General features: G+C 43.4%; 3 protein-coding genes across 3 annotated transcripts; 1 reads left to right on the top strand and 2 right to left on the bottom strand.

The window, feature by feature from the left end:
* Positions 1-3,025: 3,025 nt before the first annotated feature.
* Positions 3,026-3,967, bottom strand: LOC115790359 (olfactory receptor 5F1-like). The gene has a single exon (XM_030744201.1). The coding sequence runs from the start codon at positions 3,965-3,967 to the stop codon at positions 3,026-3,028; it is 942 nt and encodes a 313-aa protein (XP_030600061.1).
* An 11,811-nt stretch (positions 3,968-15,778) lies between these two features.
* Positions 15,779-16,702, top strand: LOC115790144 (olfactory receptor 142-like). The gene has a single exon (XM_030743817.1). The coding sequence runs from the start codon at positions 15,779-15,781 to the stop codon at positions 16,700-16,702; it is 924 nt and encodes a 307-aa protein (XP_030599677.1).
* Positions 16,703-24,127: 7,425 nt separating this feature from the next.
* Positions 24,128-25,105, bottom strand: LOC115790143 (olfactory receptor 11A1-like). The gene has a single exon (XM_030743816.1). It carries the CDS (start codon positions 25,103-25,105, stop codon positions 24,128-24,130), a length of 978 nt encoding a protein of 325 aa, XP_030599676.1.
* Between the last annotated feature and the right edge of the window lie 1,063 nt (positions 25,106-26,168).

The following is a 26,168-nucleotide window of genomic DNA, read 5'->3' as shown; positions in this document are numbered from 1 at the left end:
CTGGAGTTTACCTTTAAACATTTGTCCTTTATCCTTTCGTCATAATCACACACTTCTCTCTTTAACCACACATGAGTGATGGTAAAACCGCCATCTTCACTCTGCCAGGTCGAACTTTCTGCCATGAGGACAGCATACAGAGCGGGAGGCACGGAGTCAGGAAATCTCTACTCTGTTCAAACTGCTGATTAAACTAAAGTATACCATCACATGAAACTGTGGGGGCTTGTTATACATGTACTAACACAGAGTTTCACCTGTTTTAACAAAACTAACCTAAATGTAACTGAGTGGTTCTGTTTCCTAAACCTGCCCAAACTGTAACTGAAAAATATTAAAATAAGAGCTCCATTGGTAGACAAATGTTTTTCTTTTAAGATATGTGATATACTGTAATGAAAATTAATTTAGCTGCAGGTCAACCATCACTGACCTGAAACTGTTTTCCTTTTTACAAATTTTGAAAATTAAAAAAAAAAAGTCAAATATAAATGACAAGGTGCAACTTTGGTCTGTCTGTCATCGACAGTCGAGCTAAAAATAAACTCACACTGACTTCTGTGAGCGTTTCTGTTTAACTTCAACATGCACGAGCAGAGGGATTCCCAAGGGCGCAACTTTGGGTCCAACATTGGGGGGGTTGACCTCTCTGCCTATTTATTTATTTATTTATTAAATCATTTGCTTTTCTAAAAGGATTCAGGAGATTTTGGGTTAACCGCATTAGAAATACATTGTAATGCTTTTACTGTGTATTTATTTAACTTTCTTTGTATTTACTCTGCACCTTCAACAATTAAGAAAAGGCTTACATTTTTCACATTTCTCCCAACAGTAAAAAATATTTTACACTTTTAGAATCTATTATATGACACACCTAAATTACTCAGTTTTCCAAGTGTATGAATTTACCTATGGAGAGCCGTTTCATTCAAAATGAAATAAATAATTACTGCTATTGATAAATTATTAATAAATATTCCATGAAATAAATAAATATCCTCATGAATTAGTAATTAAACAAGGGCAGACTAAAACCCTTCATGTCATTTTCAGCAATTATGCTTAAATGTACATATCATTCATTTACAAAGGGGGTGTTGTCAACCAACAATGAAAAACTGTTGGTTGCCCACTTTTTGGCGCTCTTTTCATTTTTTTTAAATATAAGTATTTAAAAAGGCCAGTGTCAAAATAAGTACTGAGTGTGAAATATAAAAACTGTGTAGAGTTTGTTTTAATCCTCATTTCAGCTTGTACAGAATTAATTTCACAGTACAGTGGATGAAGCAGCTGCAAATAAAGGTTAAAGTTCCTCCCTGGGTTATGAAGCTAAACCATCAGCAATACAAGCGATATTAAAACATAAGAGACAATTATGATGAGGAACATACAGTAAATGTGCTGAATCCCTCTGCCTTCGAAGCAGCAGTGAAGCAAACTGTGAAGCCTCCTGCCTGAGCTGAGAGCTGATTCTGCTTCTCTCAGAAACGCTCACGCACTCATGTTACTGGACTCCTGATGGTTACCCATGCACGTGTTTGACCCTCATCCCGGTACTCTATTTGGCACCAAGGAGAGGAAAACAACGTTATTTTGATGAATACATCTCAGCGAGTTTTAACATGCAGAGCATCAAATTCTGCTGTTTAGTTAAAGCCAATTCTGCACTGGAGATATGCCGAGGTGTCCTTCGGTGTCAGCGCGCTGACCCACCAGAGGACGCAAGTTTGGCCAAGAATAAACACTCAGGCTTAAACTGTAAACAGTGGGAAAATCAACAGTGGGCACCAGTCAGCCACAACATTAAAGTCACTGACAGATTATTATCATGCAACTCCAGCAGGGGAGCGCAGTTTAGCCTGTAAATGAAGGAGGTCAGATTAGCCAGCCTGATTCTAATGAATTCCCATCACAGCCTTCCCTGCTACAGGTTCAAGAAGAAGAACCCCTGATGGTCAGTTCAAAGAGTACCAATGAAACCTCTTTGGTTCTAACAGCTCCCTTCTTAATGTGACAGGTCTTATGTGCTGGCAGTTTGTCAGGTTACTGCTTAGGCACATACAGTCTGTAATTTAACGTCAGTGAGGACAGGACAGTGGCCCTTTACAGAAACACTCTGAACACAGTAATGACAGGAAAGCCTGACTTTAATTTATTTAATATTTGCATAACCATAATCAGAAAAACAAGTCAACAGTTACGAATAAAGTAATTCAGTAATCATCCATCCATCCCGTTCTGCTTCTCCTGTTCAGGGTCGCAGGGGGGCTGGAGCCTATCCCAGCTGTCATAGGACGAGCGGCAGGGTACACCTTTACAGGTCGCCAGCCTGTCCTTCTTGCTGTGAGGCAACGGTGCTAACCACCACACTACCTCATTCAGTAATCAGTCAACAATTAAATCTGTCCCTCTCCAAATGATCTGTTCAGGAGCTGCTAGATGATGTGAGGCCCATCTCATTTAAAATCCACACCAGGAACGTGTGGTAGACACATCCAACCCATCACAAGGACTTATTTGAAGCATGCAGAAAGAAGGGGACATGCTGTTTCTTTATATTTTTAATACAATTTTGTGGATAAAGTCTTCCTGTTGCTGGTGTAAGTGCAGCCTGTACCCATAGAGGTGGCAGATGAAGTCTCTGCAGCAACACAAGAACAATGAATGTGTGCAGGGATAAAGTATGCACTCATCAGAACAAAGAAAAACTGTCACAGAAGACTGTTTGTGCCATTCTGACACACTTTCTGCCTCAAATACAAATAACCTAATAAAGTGAACAAGAATTCAACAAAACAGCAAAAATCTGTCTGATCACGAAATGACATTTAATCTCTCAGTCACTCTGGAGCGCATCATGCTCTGTATAAAGAAAGGCTGCACATGTTTGCAGGCTGTATGTAAAAAAAACAGTAAAAATAAATAATCACTTAAAACGTACTCAGTGGCATATTCAACAATGCAATAATGAAAATAGTTTGGAGCACAGCTCAGAGCAGTTACTGGAAGCTGAAGCACAATTCTACGACTCTGCTCTCATTTTTTTCCAAAAGAGCACACTTTTATATAAGATCCGTATCTGAGACATTTTCAGTCCGTACAGTAAAGGGTTAACAAGCGGCTGGCATGTGAGATAGTAGAGTGACAAAAAAATACGAAACATGGGCGGTAAAGTGTTCAAGTTCAAACTGCTCTGAACTATCCCAAAGAAGGCACCGCATGAAAAGTTGAGCAGAGAAGCGAGGTGAGGCGTGCAGGTGCTGACGGCTTTCTGTCGCGTCTGTCTGGATCCTGAAAAACACACTTTCAGGATCCTCAGGTAAGAGTAAAGGATTAAAAGGATGAGACCAACAATCACTACGAACATGTGGACACGTCCAAAGTCACTACTGATTGTCGTGTCGAAGCATGCAAGTTTGATGATATAAAAGTTGTCACAGTACACTTTGTTAATGATGCCCCCACAGAGCTGCAGAGAGACAGTCAGAGAGGACACTATGGATGCATTTACAAGAAAAGAATAGAACCATACGGGAGCAGTGAGCACGGCAACTTTCTTAGCTGTCATACGTGTGCTGTATTGTAGAGGACAACAGATAGCGAGATATCTGTCATAAGACATGACAGCCAGGTTTAAAAACTCCACACTTGCATAAGAGTACACACAGAAAATCTGCAGGAAGCACAGAGGAGCAGAAACAGTGTGAACATCAGAGAGGATCTGAATCAGGAGGAATGGAAACAGCCCTGTACTACCATACAGCTCATTTACAAACAGGCTGCACAGAAACATGTACATAGGTTCATGTAAGCTTCTGTTCACACAGATAACCACAATCAGCAAGACATTGGCACAAAGAATCACAATATATACAGTCAGAACAATGAGGAAATATAAGTATTTGTAAAGGCCGGTGTCAAAGTAGGCACCAAGTGTGAAATATGAAACCCGTGTGGCGTTCATCACAGTCCTCCGTATCACCTGTTTACACTCAGTATACGAGCATTTGTGACAGTGGATGAGCAACAGTGATCCCACCCAACTGAGCTGACACACTCATTCTGCTGCTTTTAACCATTCAGCTCAGGGGGATGGACTGAGCTGACCTCATTATGAAACAAACTTTTAATGATCGGTCAGTGATAAATCGGGAGTAATTTACCACTAATGAACCTAATAAAACAAAATGATCAAGCCAAATGGAGACAGCAAAAAGTGTGGACTTTTATTGAATAATGAGTGAAGATGACATTAATGTATCACCTTTATTCATGGATTTATCACCAAATCCAAAGATATCTAATTATTTTAATAACTATTTTGTAGAAATTAGGCCTTTATCAGTGAATGGCGTCTTAGTCGTTAATCAAGCAGTATATTGTGTGTGTGTGACCCAAAGGTGAATTAGACTTGATTATAAATACAGAAGAAGTGGGATGGCTTCTCCTTGCACTGAAATGCATTAAGAACAGAGTTAGGAAATAAATAACCCTATGTTGGTTGTGAAGCGCAATTTTTCAGCTTTCAGAAGCTGTTTACATTTTTCCAATAGGACAAACGGTCAAATAATTACGGTAATGGTGATGCGCTCTGTGTTAACCAGCTGTTCATGGCAGGTAATGGGCAGGTAATGGTGGTGATTGCCCAGTGTTATAGAGTTAAACTCCTCCAAGGGCAATAGTAAATTGTCACAAATTTGGAGTGGGTACTCCACCCTTTTTCATGAACCATGGCCTCAGACTTGGAGGTGCTGATTCAGCATTCCCACCACTTCATACTAGGCCCCAAACTGCTCCACTTCAAGCTGGAGGCCACCACCACATGAAACTAACATCGTATGCAAAAAGCAAAGCTGAAATCCCAAGGCCACCAAAATGGTGGCCCTCCACCACCTGGCTACACCTAGATATTCTATCCATAAAAACTCTAAATGGAATTGGTGACAAAGGGCCACCCTGTATAAATAAAACTGAATGGAATTGAACAACATAGCTCCTGGGATCAATCGAACACACAAACCACACAAACTGGAGTCTGCAGTTTTATTTTATAGAACATCAACACTGAGCATTACTATCTAACCACTAACATCACCAGCTCCCAGCACAACACAGACTCCAACAAATTAACATTCTGGTGGACACTGAAAGTAAATACAGAAAAGGTTATACGTTTTAAAATAAAACTAAATTCATTCTGTAGATTATTTGAGTTAAACCAAACCACAACATTTCACAGAAAAGTATTTCTATAGCTGCAATTCATGACATTAAGTTTTTCATGACAATAGAAGTTTTGAGAATATTTGGTCACTCAGTGCAGAAAACTAAAATACATTTAAGCCATTGAGAAAAATATTTCTTAGTTCTAAATAGAGCTGAATATGATTTCAACTTTGAAATGGTTTCAGTACTGATGTGATAACTGAATTGATCAAGTGTTCATGAGCATTATCAACACCTCTCTGACAATTTTTGATTTTTGGGGCTGCATGCGCACGTTGGCACTAAAGCTTTTGAATCCTGGTAGGAACCCTGAAAGAGGTAATCTGCCATGTCCCACTGGGTTTTTATAACTTTCCAAACTTAATGTGCAAGAAAGTAATTCAACTTTTAGAAAGACAAACCAGCCAACAATCTCACTAAAAAGCCCACTTTTAATGATTAAAAGAAAATCTGTTGCTACTTGACCATTAAATGAATCCTTTATTTTCTATTTTTTTATGAAATGTTCAGAAAAATGAAAGGGACACCTTGAAAACACATCACATCTCAAAGGGGAAAAATCCTGCTGGATCTTTATACTGATATGGTCTGGGTTTTAGAAATGAAAGGATGCCACATCATTTAATGGAAAATGGGGAAATGAAAATTATCAACATGCAGAGGCAGAATTCAAAGACACCCTGAAAATCAAAGTGAAAAAGGATGCAGCAGGCTAGTCCATTTCGCTGAAATTTCACTGCAGCAACTCAAAATAGTTTGTATGGCTCCCATGTGCTTGTATGGATGCCCAACAACATCAGGGCTCCTAATGAGACGATGGATGGTGTCCAGGAAAATCTGCACCAGCAAACGTTCTGTCAATGGCATGTATTGATGTGCCATCCAGGAGGAGTCGGACTACTAAAGAAGTAACTGAAGGAGAAGTTGAGCAGAGAAGCCAGGTGAGGCGTTCAGGTACTGATGGATTTCTGTCGGGTCTGTTTGGATCCAGAAAAAAAACACACTTTCTGGATCCTCATGTAGGTGTACAGGATTAAAACGATAAGACCCAAGATTACTGTGAACATGTGAACCAGAGATATGTCAGAGCAGGCCAAAGGTGCAATAGATGTCACAGTACACATTGTTAATGACATTCCCACAGAGCTGCAGAGGAGCAGTCAGACCTGAGCATATTAACAAGCAGAGAGTAACACCATAAAACAGCAGTGAGCACAGCGATCTTATTGGATGTCATATGTGTGTTATACTGCAGAGGGCAACAGATGGCAAGATAAGCTGCACAGAAACATGTACATAAGTTCATGTTCATGACAGTTCAGAGTACCCATCCTTTTTGGAGTTGCTGGGCGGGGTGCTGGAGAGTGCTCCATCTCGTGACTCCATAGTCTTGCTGGGAGACTTCAACGCTCATGTGGGCAATGACAGTGAGACCTGGAGGGGCCTGATTGGGAGGAACGGCCTGCCCGATCTGAACCTGAATGGTGTTTTGTTGTTGGACTTCTGGGCAAACCACAGTTTGTCCATAACGAACACAATGTTCGAACATAAGGATGTCCATAAGTGCACATGGCACCAGGACACCCTAGGTCGCAGGTCGATGATCGATTTTGTAATCGTATCATCAGATCTGTGGCCATATGTTCTGGACACTCGGGTGAAGAGAGGAGCTGAGCTGTCAACTGACCACCACCTGGTGGTGAGTTGGATCAGGTGGCGGGGGAAGATGCTGGACAGACCTGGCACACCTAAACGTATTGTGAGGGTGCGCTGGGAGCGCCTGGCAGAAGCCCCAGTCCGGGAGATCTTCAACTCCCACCTCCGGCAGAACTTCGACAACATTCCGAGGGAGGCTGAGGACATTGAGTCTGAATGGACCATGTTCTGCACCTCCATTGTTGAGGCTGCTGCTCAGAGCTGTGGCTGCAAGGTGGTTGGTGCCTGTGGTAACCCCTGAACCAGATGGTGGTCACCGGAGGTGAAGAGAGCCATCAAGCTGAAGAAAGAGTCCTATCGGGCTTGGTTAGCCTGTGGGACTCCGGAGGCAGCTGACAGGTATCGGCAGGCCAAGTGGAATGCAGCTTGGGCAGTGGCCGAAGCAAAAACTCGGGTGTGGGAGGAGTTCGGTGAGGCTATGGAAAAAGACTTTTGCACGGCATCGAAGCGATTCTGGCAAACTGTCAGGCGACTCAGGAGGGGAAAGCAGTGCTCCACTCACCCGCTAGAGGTAGGCCACCAGCAGCCCATCAAGAGCCATGAAGACCCATGGCCACTCATTCCCAAGACAACTGCACGCCCACCCCAGCAGAGGAAGGTCCCACACGGAGCCCCCCCCCAGTCAAGGAACAAGGGCCCCAGAGAACCCGAGGCGATGAGAAGCCACAACTCTCCCCACAACAAAGAGGCCTGCGCACGCCAGAGGCAGGGCCCCAGGGCCCCAAGTACCGCCTGACACCCCGCAGAGCCCCCCCTGCAAGGGACTGGACCAACCCCGCTCAGGGCACCCACACCCCGGGGGGGAGGGCGGTCAGCTGGGGATGGCGAACTGTGAGGAGCAGCAGGGAGGCAAGGCACAAGGCCCAGACCCAGGTCCAGCCATATTTACAAACACACATGCACGCACGCACACACACACACACATGCATACACAGATACACACATACAGACACGCTTTTTTTTTCTCGTGCTCTCAGTGGAGACAGACGCATTTTTCTCTTCTCCCCAACCTTCCTATCTACCCCTGCTTTTGCTGCTTCGCTGCCTAGAGCGTCCCTTTACACATCCCCAAACCTGAAATTAAATTATAGATCTGGTCAGCTGGTCTCTCAACACTATTGATGATCAAATTCTCATCATGAGGAGATTGGGAGAAGGGGAACCCTCTTTCCTCTGGTCCGACTACATACTCGGCTGGCTACGTTATGGATTCCCGTGGGGATGGAAGATAACGTTCCTGGTTGGATTTTTCCCAAATTGGACCTGGGGATACCTGGTTTCTGGGTAACTGTTCAGGCCCTAGTAAGGCTGCCTATGAGGGATGCAGTAACAGTACGAACTCAATCAGACTCAGCAGAGCTGATTCGAAGTGGATCACATCTGGAGGAGTGTTGGAGTCTCTGTTCTGCGTGGAACCAAATTCGGATGACTTCTGAGAGGTAACCAGAAAACTTTAAGGTCTGTCAGCAAATAGTTATGACGGCCTGAACCAAAACAATTGCAGTATTTGGAGTTTGGCTCCCAGACGGCCTTGGATGCTGTCTGTCTAAATCGTCTCCTGGAGATGTTTGTAAACAGATGCTCTTCACCCCCGCCCTGTGACCTGTATGAACTGGTATCCTGGCAAACAAGGCTGACTGTACCATCTTATCATGAACATCATCATGAACTGCTGGTCTGGAAGCTGTGTGTCCATCACAGTATCCTGCTCGTCTCCGCTGGCAGCCCCTCCCCTGCCCACCCTAGTGCTCTCCAGGCTTTAAATGTGCTGCTGCTTTGCTGAGGTGTTTTTTTGGAACCTCGTAAGGTGTTCATAATGAACACAGTACCAGATGAGTTTTTTGAACCTACCTATCCCAGTGTATCTCTTTCTGTTTTCCTGCTAAAGGTAGCGCCGGTAAAACGGCTGCATGACCTCAGACACCTGTCCCCCCTGTTTGTTTTCTGTTGTTTGTATTTCTCTTTGATGGGTGTTCTGGAACACACATTTCATTATATGTTTACATATAATGACAAATAAAGTCTTCTTCTTCTTCTTCTTCTTCTTTGTACACACTCACCCACCCAAATACACTCATGAGGACTGTGACAAATACACAACGACACACATTCGTCCATAGCTACCCACAACTACTCCGAGTTTTCTTTAAGTAGGTCCAACCAAACATTGTCTAAACATCATCCCACTAGTTTATTAAACCTGAGCAAATCTGTCCCAAGAATTAATGTGTGCACAAGGCAGGAGCTAATCACAGCTTTAACTCTATTGGTTAATTTATGGTTCATTTCCACTGGCACCATGTAATATTTGCGAATGTCACGTGTACACACTTGATCTCCACCCATTCTGATTCCAACAATGCGGAACCAAGTTTTGATGGACCAGGGTCTGTGAGCAGCTCAAATCCACCATAGTGGAAGTGGTGGCAGTGGTACTCTGGGGTAAGCCACAGCTGATCTAACACAAATGTGCTCAAAGCTGTTCCACAATGCAGGTGGCAGCCTCACCACCACTATCTGCCCCTCTCCAGACAGTAGGGGCAACAGCTGCACCACCCACTCGTTCTCCAATAATCCACATGCCTCCTTTATGTCCTAAAATACATTCAGAGAGGTCTGCAGGTCATCTGCCTCCTGAATCGTGTGCAGTTTGGTGACCGGTGGAAGCAGCAGCAGAGGCAGAATTGACAGTGACAGCTGAACCGCAGACCCAAACCGAGCCAAACAATTTTCCAGCACCTGTCACTTGGCCTGGAAAACCTTGAACTGTTGGTGCTGCACCACTGCCTGTTCACAGTGCATGGTGAACAATTCTGCCACCATCTGTCCCAAACAGTTGCACCAGCTGTGCCCTTCATATAGAGCAGTGATTCTCAAATCCAGGCCTCGTGGCCCAGTGTCCTGCAGGTTTTAGATGTGTCCCTGATCCAACACACCTGAATCAAATATAGAAGTCAGTAGCAGAATTCTGGAGAACTTGACTGCATACTGAGGAGGTAATTGAGCCATTTGATTCAGGTGTGTTGGATCAGGGACACATCTAAAACCTGCAGGACACTGGGCCACGAGGCCTGGATTTGAGAATCACTGATATAGAGCAACAATTCGTCTTTTAAGATCCTCACAGAGTTCTTTGCCATGTTGGAACTTTCAGTGACCAGTATGAGAGACTGTGAGAGCTGTACTACAAAATTGAACACACCTGTTCCCTATGCACACCTGAGACCTAGTAACACTAACGAGTCACATGACATTTTGGAGGGGAAATGACAAGCAGTGGTCAATTTGGACATTTACAGGTGTAGTCTCTTAGGGGTGTACTCACTTTTGTTGCCGCTGGTTTAGACTTTAATGGCTGTATATTGAGTTATTTTGAGGGAAGAATAAATTTACACTGTTATATAAGCTGCACACAGACTACTTTTCATTGTGTCAAAGTATCATTTTGTCAGTGTTGTCCCATGAAAAGATATACTTAAATATCTGCAGAAATGTGAGGGGTGTGCTCACTTTTGTGATACACTGTATGTGATTGACACTGATTTGCTTCCCAGCCCTCGGAGGCTGCGTTTTCCGTTCTTCAGCCTGCCCAGTTAGAAAGCAAATCCTGGATGGGCCAGCCTGATAAATCGGAGACTGAATATTGTGTTTGTCAGCCTGCTCCTTCAGAGACTGTCAATGGTGCATGTATGTCAGCAACCTTAAAGACTCCTTGCCCAAAGCTGGTTCCTGGGGGTTTGCAGCCAGCTTTGTGTGGGACTGCTTTTGATGCATGTTGCCTTTGTGAGCCACCTACCAAGGACATTTCAAGCTGAGGTTCTAAACCGGCCACTCAAAACATTCCACATGGTGCTTTTGTGCTTTCTGAGGAAAAGTCTAGCTGTGTTTCTCTCATGGCAAATAAGAATGATGCCTATGGGACAACTGTGAATAATGTAGAGTTAAGTGTTTCTAGTTATGGCAATGAGATTATGCCTAGGCCACTCAATGACAAAGTTGAATTCTTAGTTTCAGAGCCATTACAGCTTGATTTTTCTTGTGCATCAGATCCAACCAATGTCGTGACATGTTCTGTGTTCGAACTAAGCAACTCTAAGGACATTTCTGGTAGTTTTTCTCTGCAAGCACCACAAGAGACTGTTTTAGTTGCAAAGCAAGTTAAAACTGGGACTGTAGCCTTTGTCTCTGAGACTGCGTCATGTATTTGCCTTTTGGCCCAGCCAGAGTCTAGTGATTCAGTTCCTGAGGCCGTTGCTTTGGATTTTAACATTGTGAACAATGCTCCTGTGAGATACCCTGCACCCATTCCAGGTCTGCAGGAGGGTGTGGCTGAGGACCAGCCCACTTCTGCACCTGTTCTGTTTCCACGGGTGGGGACAACAAGGACTGTTCTGAGACTCAGGCTCTCATGGTGACAGTGGGTCCTCCTAAGCAGCCCCAGCTGTCAGAGGAGATAGCTGTGTGCCCTGCTGAGTGCAACCCACAGTCCCCTCCCTCTGATTCTGCAACTCCATTACCTCTCAAGTCACCACAGTCATCACCTTCAGAGGCCACAGCAGCTTTAGTCCCTTAAGTTAGAGCTCTGGCCTCGGTGCTTGCTGCCTCAGCTTCCTCAGTCGCAGCTTTAGTCACAGCCACATCTGCATCAGTGTCCGTCTGCACATCTGCCTTCCCACCCACAACTCATCCGCCATTTGAATCACCAGATCTGTCCCCTGAGTTTTCACCCTTGTCAGACTCTTCCTTCAAGCAGCCAGCTGCAGCAGCAGCCCCACAGTCAGTGCCCTCAGTGTCTGCTCCTTCAGTGCCCTCGGTCCCCTTAGCTCCTTTGGTCCCCTCAGTCAGCACTCCAGCTACTTCAGCACCCCTGCCAAACTCCGCCTCAGTCGTCGGATAAACCAGCTGTGCAACCTACTCTACATCCAAAGTCTTCTGAGTATCCTGCCTCGCCTCGTCACCACCGCTGCTGGATTCGCAGCCGGCCTCCAGTCTTGTATCATTGCCGCCACTGGAATCGTTAATGTTTGTCTTTTTATTTTATTTATTTATTTGTGTACATATATACATGTTGTAGTAATTCCAGTGTTGACAGGCTTGAGAAAAAAAAAGGGAGAGAAAGGGGAGAAGACAGAAAAAGGGGACAGAGCACTCCCAAACTAACCAAAACAATTCAATGCTGCAACTACAAAAGAAAAAAGAAAGAAAAAAAATAGACAACATACCAAAAAAACCACAAAACAAACAATAACTGGAAAAATAACTTTTTGTGGAAGAAACTCAACAAAATGAAGCATGGCTGTATTTAAAAACAGCAATTTTGTTATGCTGTGATTGCATTAGTGTCTGTGTCTATGCCATGAAACGCACTTACCAACGAGGGTGGAAAGCCACTGCTCCGCCCACCAGAAGTCAGAGGCGGGCAGAGAGGGACCCAGGAAATCTGAGCCATTTACAGTCCATTAAGAGCCATGAAAACCCGTGGCCACACATTCCAGCGACAACTGAATGCCTGTCCCAGCAGAGGGGAGTGGGAGGTCCCAGATGGAGCCCCACCAGTCAAGGAGCAAGGGCCCTAGGGAATCCGAGGCAACAGAATACCAGCACCCCAGGAGGCTAACCCCCCGTGCAGGCCGGCGGGCCCCTGGGCCCCAGCGACCCCAGGACGCTGCCAGCTTGGCACCCAAAGCACCACCTGATTCCCACCCCAGGCAAGGTGCTGCCTCACCACCCCCCACCCACCAAAATTGTAAGTGAAGTGTATGTTTTCATGTTTGTGAATAAACAAAGTGTATGGTGTATTGAGGGGACAATTGTGCCTCAAGCATCCAACTGCTGGTCATCAGCGCTCGACCACCCTGCCCACTTGACTAGGAAGGGCAACCTGGAATAAGAGAGCCAGCTGTGCGCTGGCTCAGTAGGCGCCCTGATCCCCCACCCCCCAGCACAGGGCAGGGAGAGGTGGACCTGGGACTGCAGCAACAGCACTACGAAGCAGCGCAGCATCTGAGACTGGCGCCACTACCCCCACCAAAGAGGGTAGCCTGCTCCACACCAGATACCCATTCACTCGGCGATAGACACAAACAACAGACAAGACAAACTGGCCTGAGTTGGAAATATGGTGCCCAGTCCACCCCAGCCCATCCCGACATGGGCAGGGCCAACCCACCCACCTGGTGGTGTGCCCGGGACAGCAGAGCCCCCCCCAGTGCCAGGGGGGGACCCACCGGCAGCCGGCGCGATATCAATGCCCTGGGCCCCAGACCCCACAGCCCGAGCCCCACAGAGAAGACCAGCCAATTCGGCCAAGGGCCAGCACCCATCACCCCAAGCATCCCGGCTACATCCCAAGACTTCAAGGCAGCACCCACCTAAGCCCCCCACTACCAACAACCAGGACAAGCACACGGACACCACAAGAAGGCAGCCCCAGGATTCCAGTCTCAGGAGGCCATCGGACACACACAGGCCCCCAGAATCCACCCCAGGCCACCCACAAAGCACACCGGGAACAGAGCCCACAGCCAACCACCCCCGCTAAGTACTGGAGCTGATTAGTGGGAACCAGAGAGTCAAATTCATCCAGCTGGTTTTTAAAAAAAGCAGACATTCTCTCTAAGCTAACATGATCTAAAAATAGATTTCAGTATTGAGTGATACACAATTTATTTTTTGATTTCCAATTCATGAAGATAGTTCTTACCGCCTTGTGCATTGCTAAGAAAACTATGTGTGGTATATTTGACTCCATAACTAATTTACTGGCGTCACCTAAAATAAGACAGCTAAACCATGTGGATAGGTCCTCACATATCCTCTGCCAGAACTTCTGAACAGGTATACAAGACCACAGAGCATGCATATAGTTCTCTGAATTGCTTGCTTGATCACACTCCCATTTTGCAATCGGGAGGGAGACTGAATCATCAGTTTTTAGTAATAATTTATATAATTTTGATAACAATTTCAGGGTACAGAGGTTTAGAAGTTCTGATACCCATGTAGGTTTTTCTAAATTCAGTTGACTGAGATTAAATCTTCCTTGCAGAATAGATTTCAGTTGTTGATATTCCAGAAATCTACTGTTGCCAATTCCACATTTTAATATAAGTTCATGGAATGGAATAAGGTTTCAATCTTGAATAATATGTTCTAAATTATTTATCCCTTTATCACGCCACAATGGAAAATTCAGCGTTTTCTTTTCTGACAAATATCTGGATTGTTCCAAATGTGTTAGTTTACAGGGGATAAGTATAAGTGAAGACTTATTTTTAAAAAATTCCCACCAGGCTGACAGAGAGGTGGTAATACTAAGTCTTTTAAAGCATTTATGATGCTTAATACTGGGGCTAATGGAAGGTAGATCTGAGATCTTTACTTTTCCACAAAGTGCCTGTTCTAAATCCAACCATGGGTTGTCTAAGGAATTTGATTTGATCCACTTTGAAATATATTGCAATCTACTGCCTAAGAGAGAGAAATAAAACTTTGGTAGTTCCAGACCGCCACTGTTTTGGCTTTTGTAAAGTTTTCAAACTAATTTGTGATTGTTTGTTTTTCCATAGAAATTTTGAGATGTTTGAATCTAGTGACTTAAGGCAAGCAACAAAAGGTTTATTAGGGATCAGTGAGAATAGATAATTAATTTTTGGTAAAACCATCATTTTAATGGTGGCAACTCTCCCCATGAGCGATATAGGTAAACTATTCCAACATGTGAGATCATCCTCTATTGTTTTTAATAGGGGGATAGGATTTAATCGTACCAAGTCTGAGAGCCTGGCGGAAAAATTGATGCCTAAATATCTAATATTACCTGACTTCAGTGAAGTCCAGGAGGTGTTGTGAAAATTACAATTCAGAGTCAAAACGGTTGATTTAGCCCAATTGATAGCGTAATCTGATATAGATGAAAACTTATCTATCAGTGTGATTGTCTTCAGAAGAGAAGTTTGTGAACTCCCAAGGAAAAGTAATACATCATCAGCATAAAGGCTTATTTTATGGTCTGTATTTTCAGTTTGAATCCCTTTAATATTTTCATTTTGTCGGATTGCTGCTGCTAGTGGTTCAATGAAAATGACCAAAAGTGAAGGAGAGAGCAGGCAGCCCTGCCTGGTACCCCTCTGTAGACTGAAATATCTTTTATCCTTAAAACTGCTTCAGATTCTGATGCATTTGTTTGTATTGGCAACATTTATCTTTAAAGGAAGTGTTAGAAGGAGAATGAGCTGCTAGTTAGTTAGAAATATACTGTAGTATAATATTATATCATAGGCTCAAGTTATTCATGTTATTTCTTATTCAGTTATTAACAAATCAGTAGCTATTATTCATGACCTGCTCCTACATCATGTTTGTGTAATCAAACGTCTGTCATGCTGCCCTGTTCTGATTTTTACTGGATTACAAAAACATCTTAAAAGATGTTTCCTTTAAAGAACAAAGAAAACAAAATGAATATAGACAAAATACAATATTATTCCCTTTAAAGGAAATACTGCCCAGAGAGTGAGCTGCCCTGGAGTGCTTCTTGTTGGGTAATGAGGTCATGCTGTTTGTGTGGGCATACACTGATATGAACAGGTTAAAAGAAGCAGAGCAGCCACGCAGTGAGGAGGGACTTGTAGTCAGACTGTCTCTGTGCTGTGCACTGTCTCAGTTTAGTGATGCACAGCAGTGTGGTGAGCTCAAAGAATGTTTCCAGCTGTTTCTTTGATATGAAGTTAAGTTTTTGTTAAATCCTTTAAAGTTTAGCTGAACTGAAGTGAATCTGTAAGGAAATGTAAAAGAGCTCATTCTGTGAAGTTTTTGTGCCTTAAGGATCGTGATGAATGTTACGCAGATTACATACTTCACTCTAAGTCCCTACTTTGAGATTGGGGTATACAAATACTTGTATTTCCTCATTATTCTGACTGCTTATGTTGCAATTATCTGTGGCAACCTCTTGCTGATTGTGGTTATCTGTGTGAACAGAAGCTTACATGAACCTATGTATGTGTTTCTGTGCAGCCTGTTTGTAAATGAGCTGTATGGTAGTACAGGGCTGTTTCCATTCCTCCTGATTCAGATCCTCTCTGATGTTCACACTGTTTCTGTTTCATTTTGTTTCCTGCAGGTTTTCTGTGTGTATACTTACGGTTGTGTAGAGTTTATAAATTTAGTCATCATGTCTTATGACAGATATTATGCCATCTGCTGTCCTCTACAATATAAATCATACATGACACATAAAACAGTTGCCTTGCTGATTTCGGTAACATGGTTATTCCCTTTTATTACGATTGTCATCCTGATATCTTTGAGTGCTCCTCTGCAGCTCTGTGGAAACATCATTAACAAAGTTTTCTGTGGAAACTATGCCATTGTTAAACTGGCCTGCTCTGACACCAGCATCAATAACATCTTTGGACTCATTTACACTTTCATCTCAGTCATTGTTCCCCTCATTTTAATCCTGTACACCTACATGAGGATCCTGAAAGTCTGTTTTTCTGGTTCCAAACAGACCCGACAGAAAGCCGTCAGCACCTGTACGCCTCACCTGGCTTCCATTTTCAACTTTTCTTTTGGTTGCTGTTTTCAGATATTACAGAGCAGATTTGATACAAACAGGGTGTCGAATGTTTGGGGCATTTTATCATCATTATACTTTCTGACATGTCAGCCACTGTTCACACCAGTACTGTATGGGCTGAAAATGACCAAAATACGCATCGCATATAAACAGCTGTTTTTTGGTAAAATGTAGGTCCTCAGACACATTTGTTCATTTGGTTTTAGCAGTGATTTCTTCCCCCGATGCCACCGATGTTAGTGTGTGTGGAAAGGAAGGAAACATATTGTGGGGTTGATTTTGTTTCCTAAATCAAATCATTAAGCAGATGCATCTGTTTTAGTCAATATGTTTGAACAAATAAACCAAAAATAGAATTTTACTTGGGTGCATTTTTTTTTTTTTTGGGGGGGGGGGGGGGGGGGGGGGGTTCTATTGTTATAATTGCACCACATAACATTTACTTTGTGTGATGTATGTTTTTCGTTTGAGCTGAGACACACAGTCAGGTGGTTTGAGATTAGTGCATCAGATCAACGTGCAAACAGCAAATAAAAAGCAGTGCTTCTTTTTCATACTGATGGTAACTAAGATAGTTTTACTCAACTATCACATACGTCACATATTTAAACTGAAATGAGATGAATGAACTTTTATTGGCTTCAATAAAATTCCCTCGATTGTTGGATCAAAACACAGAATTGAAGATTTCCAACAGCTGACGTGATTCAAGGTGAACTCACTTTCTGAAATGTAATATTGGGAGAATTTTCCATGAATGATAAAATTCTCTTTAAGAAAACTCAAGTGTTCTCCTGCTAGGAGACAATGAATGGATGCTAACCTTTAACTTTTCTCTTATCAAACTCAGTGGTACCACCAAACTTTTGATTCTGTCTGTGCAGGGGAGTTGAATTAGGTAGAGACGATAGGCATGTGCCCTTACTAATATCAAACAATGGCTGTTAAGCCCATACCAATAGTTTTGGTTGAAAAATCACACTCCATGCTCCTTGGTACACAAACCGTTACTGATACAAAGAATTCCCCAATGAATATGTGCTCTGGGGGCGTGGTCACTATCATGTCAGCAACTACATTGGCAATTACTGCAGTGACTGACTGTTAATGAGGAAGCTAGGAACGGCAGAGATGGCAGAAAAGAAAAGAAAGCTGGACATACGCAGTTATTTTTGCTGGAGTAGCAGAGACAGGGTCACACCATAAGTTGAAGTTGATGAAGGACAATTTTTAATTTTTTATAATAGCCCAGAAGTTCTAAGTAAGTTAAGTAAGTAAAATTTTATTTATATAGCACCTCTCAAGACATAAATCACAAAGTGCTTCACAACACCAAAACAAAGTACAATTGGAGTAAGGGAGAATCGAATCCGCAGTTCTTATACACAAGGGGATGGAGTTCCAGAGTCGGGAGCTACTATTGCAAAAACTCTGTCCCCTTTAGTCTTCAGCCTTGTATGATGTAAGGCCAGTAGGCCTTTATCACATGACCTCAGAGACCTGGGGGGAATATACGGGTGCAAGAGATCACTGATATAAGTTGGTGCTTGACCATGAAGACTTCTATAAGTGAGGACCAGAATCTTAAATTGGACTCTGAAATTAATGGGGAGCCAGTGTAGCTGGATGAGTAACGGTGTAGCCTGAGAATACTTAGAAGACTTTGTCAGAAGCCTCGCAGCAGCATTCTGAACAACCTGGAGACGCTTCAGGGAGTTTTTGCTAAGACAAGTAAATAAAGCATTACAATAACGCAGACATGAGGAAATGAATGCATGGATACCAATCTCAAATTCAGAATGGACTTAACTTAAAAAGGTTCTGTAAATGATAGAAACAAGAGCGAACCAGAGGTTTGACGTGGGAATCTAAAGAGAACACAGAGTCAAAGGTTACACCAAGGTTCCTGATGGAAGATTTAGCAAATTTGCCAAGAGGACCAAGAGCTGTCATTATTCTCGGTATAAATCTATCAGGGGCACAAACAAGGACTTCAGTTTTTTCATCATTAAGTTGGAGAAAGTTATGAGCCATCCAACTTTTGATAGATTCTAAACATATAATGAGCAAATTTAACTTAAAGACATGTTCAGGCTTAAAGGAAATAGACAGGTGAATGTCGTCGGCATAACAGTGATAAGAAATGCCCTCAAAAGTGCTCAGGATATACTGTAAAGGAAGCAAATACAGTAAAAATAAGGGCCCTGGGACAAAACCTTGGGGCACACCACATGCAAAGGAGACTGGAGAGGACCTGTAGTCAAATATAGAAGTCATTAGCAGGACTCTGGAGAACTTGACTGCATACTGAGAAGGTAATTGAGCCATTTAATTGAGGTGTGTTGGATCAGGGACACATCTAAAACCTGCAGGACACTGGGCCACAAGGCCTGGATTTGAGAACCACTGACCTAGAGGCAGCCACACAGAAGCATCGTTCAGATAGATAAAGTGAACCACTGTAAAGCAGACCCAGATACACCCACCCAATGTCTCAGCCTATCGAGCAAGATTTGATGGTCAACAGTATCGAAGGCAGAAGTAAGGTCCAACATCAACAAAACAGAACACTCTCCTGCATCACCACGCAACAAGATATCAGTGGAAACTCTAACAAGAGCTGTTTCTGTGGAATGAAACCTACAAAAACCGGACTGATTTTTGTCGAGGATATTGTGTTTGTCCAGGAAGGCTATAAGCTGCTTAGATACAACCTTTTCCAGAATCTTAGATACAAAGGGTAATTTTGAAATTGGTCTAGAACTGTTGAAAATAGAAGGGTCAAGCTTGGGTTTTTTTTTAAGTGGGTAAATGACGGCGTTTTTAAAATAAGTGGGTACTTGACCAGAGACAGAGACAGAGTGAAGGCAAAGCGGCCAACAACACCCCATAGCGCCATATACCCACGTGTCAGGAATTTTATTGGCTATACATCTGTGGTTTTGGATTTTGGGTCAGAGTCGACCAATCAGAACGATTGGGGGCATGTCCAGAGAAGTCACATGATGCTGTCTGATTATTATTGGCTCTGGAAAATCCATTTCATAACATGATTGGCCAAATGAGGTGTCAAGCCAATTCTGAGGGTCTAGTCTGTCATATAAAAGCATCGTAAGAGCAGACTGCAGTGTTACTGTGACACTATGAGGCTTCAAATTCGGAAAGCACTACAAACGGTCCACGGGTTCTGCTGGGGGTGATTCTGATGTGGCTGAGGAGACAGCAGCAGAGGAATCTAAAAGGACCAAGGAGACAAAAGGAACTGAAGAGGGAGTTGAAACTACTGAGGGGACCGGAGGGACCAAGGGGACTAAAGGGACTGAAGCTGAAGAGACCTAAGCTACAGGGGGTACCAAAGAAGCTGAGGGGCCTGAACGGACAAAAGGAGCTGAGCCTGAAGAGATTGAGGGGACTGAAGCTGAATCGCTGACTGAGGGGACTGAAGGGGCTAAAGGGACCAAAGCTACAGAGGGAGCTGAGGGGAGCGAAGCTACAGGGGGAGCTGAAATGAGGAGACTAAGGGGACCGAAACTACTGAGGGAGCCAGAGGAGAGGGGACTGAGGGAGCTGGAGTGCTAGCTGAGGGGACTGGGCCTACTGAGGGGACAGAAACTAAAGGCCTGGAAGCTGTGGGTGCTGAAGCTAAAGCTGAAGGGGCTGAGGGAGCTGAGGGAGCAGGAGCTGAAGCACTGACTGGGGGTGAAGCTGAAGCCAAGGACTGGGTTCTCCTCACTTGCGGAGCAGGGACGGGTGCAGAGGCAGGCCAGTCCATGGTGCTGGAGAGAGCCTGGCCTTGGCTACTCTCACCCGTGGAAAAGGAATGGGTGTTAGTGGGATCTTCTAAACAGCAGTTTCAGGGAAAGGTTGAACATGTGTCCTCAAGTTCAGTGATCTGTTTTTGCATTTTTTCCCAGGCTTGGCGTTTTGCTTTTTGGTTCAGCTTTGGCTGAGATTTTGGGTTTTTGTATTTTGTTTTTGTTCCTTTTGTTCCCTCTGCAAATAAAGCAGTTTAAGTTTATTTTTGTCTCCTGCTTCCTGCGTTTGGGTCCACCCCTTCCTGCACACAGCCCCAACTGTGACAGTATGACGCAACCAGTCATGGACCCAGCGGACACAGTTTTCCGGAACTATGAGGATTTTGAGATCCAGCTCCTCATTACGTGGGGACAGTGGATTTTGGCATCCCCTGCAAAGAAAGAGGAGTGCCAGCAAAAGATTTGCTGTTTGGTTTGCTCCTGGCCCCAATATTCATGCTATTTACTAACTTGGATTAAGGACTTTGTTTCCACCCTCGAGTCTCCATCTCCACCCATGCCACACTCTCCAGCTACACCACCAGCAAATCCTTGCCTGTTCCTCAGTCTGGCTGCCGCTCTCCTGCCTCCTTTTTGGCTGGGGGAGGTCAGAAAAAGAGGAGCCCCCTGCTGTGATACCGCCAGCCTCCTCTACCCAGAGGAAGCAGAGACGTCGCCATCAGCGCACCACACCACAGCCAGAGACTGTTTCACAGCCCCTGCTTGTCCATGACAGGCTAAATGGAACAAACTTTGCTGTGAGTAAAACTGCCTCATCTTTGAGTAATGAATCCCTGCCCGAAAATCAGGGCTTGTCATGTTTCATGTCGCTGCAAAGAGAATGTTATTGGTACCATGATGAGGTGGAAGTAATTGTTTTGCCTTTGATGGTGGAAGCCCTCAAATCCATGAACAGTAATCATCTGTCTGATGAAACAATGCAGCCAGGATATCAGGACAATTATTCATTCACTGCCAATATCAAGGAACCTGCAGGTCATAAAGCAATATGAATTTTTTTTCCATTTGAAATCTGCTCTCTGCTTTGTTTTAAGAGGCTGTGGCCTCAAATTTCACTGTAAATGTCAATCTGAGACACTGTGGAAACAGTTACCTTTTGACTTTGTGATCCATTTAAGGGATTGTGGAATACAGACAGGGCCCTCAAACTCATGTCCAAAATCCCAACTTTTGTTCTGAACAATTTCTCTCTATATAACATACTTTAAATAGCTGTGACCTCTGTGTTACTCTTTGTACCCTACCCACAAGACAACAGGTGTCCTGAATGTACATGTCCAATATGAATTGGAAAACCCAGTACCCCCTTGCAAAGGGTCTTTCAAAAGACTGGACAGAGCAAAAGAATGGGTTCTTTAAATAGTTTGCGAGTGCCATAACAAGTCCTGGCAGTATTGACCTTTGGAAACCTTTCACCTGTGAGCAAAAAGGTTCCGTAAAGGGATTCCTCAAATGGCAACAAGTTTCCCAGTTCAATGCAAAATATATACATACACACTTCTGATCAAAATCTCAAGACCAGTTAAAAAAATTGCAAGAATTTGCATTTTGCACTTTTGGATCTTAAGAAGGTTCTAAGTAGAGCTTCACAATGCTAAAAGAAGAAATCAGTGCAAGAGACGAAAACTTTTGAGCAGGGAATTTATTGAAAACTGCATTTACACTCAAACATGATTATTTCAGCTGATCAAAAGTTTAAGACCATAGCTTAAAAAACCCGAAAACCCCCCAAAACAGAAATCAAAGTGTCAAAAAAAAGGACTCAGTAATGAACAGCTCCACCATTCTTGTTGATCACTTCAAACAATCGTTTAGGCATGCTTGATGCAAGTGTTTCCAGGAGGCTAGTGGGAACGTTGCTCCAAGTGTTGAAGATGGCTTCATGAAGGGCATCCACTGTCTGGAACTGATGTCCATTTTTGTAAACTTCTTTTGCCATCCATCCCCAAATGTTCTCAATCGGATTTAGATCAGGGGAACATGCAGAATGGTCCAAAAGAGTGATGTTGTTCTCCTGGAAGAAGTCCTTTGTCAGGCGGGCATTGTGAACTGCAGCATTGTCCTGTTGAAAAACCCAGTCATTTCCACACAGACGAGGGTGCTCAGCCATGAGGGACGCCCGCTGCAACATCTCCACATAGCCAGCTGCTGTTTGACACCCCTGCACAACCTGAAGCTCCATTGTTCCATTGAAGGAAACGGCGCCCCCCCCCCCCCCACTGTGCCATGTAGAAAACATCTCAGCTGGGATCTCCTTGTCATGCCAGTAACGTTGGAGGCCATCAGGACCATCAAGGTTAATTTTTTTCTCATCAGAGAAGACAACTTTCTTCCAACTTTCAATGTCCCATGTTTGCTGCACCCTTGCAAAGTCCAAACGAGCAGTTTTGTGGCGTTGAAGAAGACGTGGCCTTTGAAGATGTTTTCTGTTTCTGAAGCCCTTCCCTCGCAGATGCCGTCTGATGGTTATTGTGCTGCAGTCAGCACCAGTAATGGCCTTAATTTGGGTAGAGCATCGTCCTGTGTCTTGACGGTCAGCCAATCGGATCCTGCGGCTCAGCGCTGGTGAAATTTTTTTGGGTCTACCACTTGACTGTTTTGTTCCATAACCCTCAGGATCATTTAAAAAATGCTAAATGACTGTCTTACTGCGTCCAACCTCAGCAGCGATGGCCTGTTGTGAGAGGCCTTGCTTATGCAAATCAACAATCCTACCACGTTCAAAGTCAGTGAGCTTTTTTGCTTTTGCCATCAGGAGGTCTTGACAATGTAAAGACTTGACAGAAAATGACATGGAATCCAAATTTTTGCACAGCTTTTGGCTTTTAAAGGCTGTGGTCTTAAACTTTTGATCAGCTGAAAAATTCATGTTTGAGTGTAAATGCAGTTTTCAATAAATTCCCTGCTCAAAAGTTGCAAATTCTTGCAATTTTTTAACTGGTCTTAAGATTTTGATCAGGAGTGTATATGTGGTGGATGACCTCATTCAAGGCTAAGACGTTAGTATCTGAGTGAGGTTCAAATAGAGCCTAACTGTGCTACATGAATCAGGTTAAAGTGAGTTTGTAACACTCTCTGAAAAATAGTCTGAAACAAGAAGCCAGCCAGACCAACACCAGTAGTTTCAATGAATTAGCTGATGTTATTCAGCCACAAAAGTATTTTGCTGTGTTAAATAACACAATTAGATGAAAAATGTCATATACTGAACTGACTGTATGAACCTTTGAAATTTGGGGAAGAGCACTAAATTTGAAGCTTATTCTATGTTTTCAGCACATTCTCTAGTTACTCTATCAAAGGTTGAGTATTTCAGAGTTCTGACCCTGGTAATTCCTGTTTTTTACTCATCACTGTCACAAACTGGATCTCTGGGTTTCTTTCTTTCTTCTGTCTTTACAACACAAAGTGTCTTCAGATGGCTCATATTTAGTTTATATCACAAATATTAAAGTAAAATTAATAGCAACAATTTAGGCATGGTTGAGGTTAGGGACATTTCTATGGCCTAAGAATAAAATATTACAGTGTTAAATATTCAACTCACACATCAATAACAGAGTAAATGAACTTTATTGATTTATTTCCATCCATCCATCCATTTTCTTCTGTTCATCCAAATTATTATTTTATTTAAACAATTTCCAATAATTTGGTTAGGAATGTAAATATTTCATCATTTTTGACTAAATATCTGTTACTTATATTTGATTTCAGTGACCGTTAAAGCTGTTGAAAGATGAACTTCCCAACCTCAAACAATACATGGAGACTTTCTTTTCTCTTATTTCTTGATCTGAATAAATGTGATGAATATCCCGATCTTCCCAACAGAAAATAAAAGCAGATTTTTACATGCGTTGTGTATTTTGGACATATTCAAGCCATACATTACAGGGTTGAAAAGTGGCTGGCATGTCAGAACGTACAATGATAAAAATATCCGTAAGGCGTTTGGTACATGGCTCATATCAAACCTGCTCTGCAATATTTCAAAGAACGCCCCAAAAGAAAAGTTGATGAGAGAAGCGAGGTGAGGCGTGCAGGTACTGACGGCTTTCTGTCGGGTCTGTTTGGATCCAGAAAAACACACTTTCAGGATCCTCGCGTAGGTGTACAGGATTACAGATACTGGGACATACACGGAGAAAGTGGCAGCAAAGAGTTCATAGAGATTATTGACTGTGGTGTCATCACATCCCAACTTTATAATGGCGTGATTGTCACAGTACACTTTATTAATGACATTTCCACACAGATGCAAAGAAGCACTCAACAATGTTGTGACACAAACAGCAAAAAAAGGAGGTATCCATGTCACAGCAATCAGAAAGGCAACCTTGTTCGATGTCATCACTGTGTGATATTGTAGAGGATAACAGATAGAAATATATCTGTCATAAGACATGATGGCTAAGTTAGTAAACTCTACACCTCCATAAGAGTACACACAGAAAACCTGCAGCAAGCACAGAGGAGCAGAAACAGTGTGAACATCAGAGAGGATCTGAATCAGGAGGAATGGAAACAGCCCTGTACTACCATACAGCTCATTTACAAACAGGCTGCACAGAAACATGTACATAGGTTCATGTAAGCTTCTGTTCACACAGATAACCACAATCAGCAAGACATTGGAACCAACTATAAACATATACAGAGACATAATAATGATGAAATATAAATATTTAAATAGCTGTGTGTCAATGTAGGCGCCAAGAATGAAATATGAAACCTGTGTGGAGTTTATTATGATCTCCATTTAGTTCACAGCAAAGTAACACTGTCCACAGGATGACCTGTTAGAAATACTCATGATCTGTTATTGATCTGTGCACCTGCTTTAAACTGCAACGTTAATCAGCCAAAACAACCACAGAATAAACAGTCAAGTCATTGTCAGTGCATCACTGAAGGATCATTCATGACAGCCATCTCAAACTTACCAGTCTAGTATTAAAAGTCAGGGTAATCATGTGAAACATGAGAAACTATAGTTCATAACACAGAATGACACAGTGAGTCCCTCCTAACTGAACTGTAACTGCACCTCTGCTTCTTTTAAACCTTTCAGTTCAAGCCTGCCGGAAGGGGTGGGCTGCTCATTGCCTCTGGGGGCTCTGACTGGGGTCTCCCTCCTTCCTCCGCTAGGGTGTGCTCACAGTTGCCATCAGGATGTGTGGCCTCGGGTCTTCTGAGTTCCTGGTGGGCCGTGGATGGCCTAGGTCCCCTGGGTCTTTCCCTGCTCTCCTCTGGATCCGGATGGGGGCTTTTGCAGCTTTTTGCCCTCATTATTGAGTACGTTCCATGACAGAGGAACACTCACACATTACTACAAACTACAGCAAGACTGTATGTTTGTGTGTATATGTATATGCATGTCAGGGTTCAGGTGGTTGTGGTGTGGGCGTGGTGTGTTCCTTTTTCCTTGTAGGCTGGGTGGCTGGGTTTCCTCCTCTGCAGGAGCTGGAGGTGAATCCCGCAGCGACCATCACACCTGGTGCTCATCAGCAATTCCTCTAATTTTTAAGGACCAGCTCGAGCCTCCTGTCTCCACCAGAGTGTTAATGTTCCAGTAGGGTAACTAGCCTCTAGCCTCTACTCGTGATATTTTGGATTTGCTTCAAGTTTCTCAATTGCAGTATACTCTGAGTAAGCCATTCAATCATCCTTTCCCTCTCCAGCAAACGAATTTTAAAACGAATTTTAAAACCCCCCTAGGTTACTTTGAATATTTAGTAATGCCGTTTGGACTAACTAATGCCCCAGCAGTGTTCCAGGCATTAGTCAATGACGTTTTGTGAGACTTTCTGAACATTTTTGTG

The sequence above is a fragment of the Archocentrus centrarchus genome, chromosome 13 (genome assembly GCF_007364275.1).
Source record: "Archocentrus centrarchus isolate MPI-CPG fArcCen1 chromosome 13, fArcCen1, whole genome shotgun sequence".
In the NCBI taxonomy this organism is placed as follows: domain Eukaryota; kingdom Metazoa; phylum Chordata; class Actinopteri; order Cichliformes; family Cichlidae; genus Archocentrus; species Archocentrus centrarchus.
Note: the sequence above shows the minus strand (reverse complement) of the source record. Positions and strands in the feature narration are given on the sequence as shown.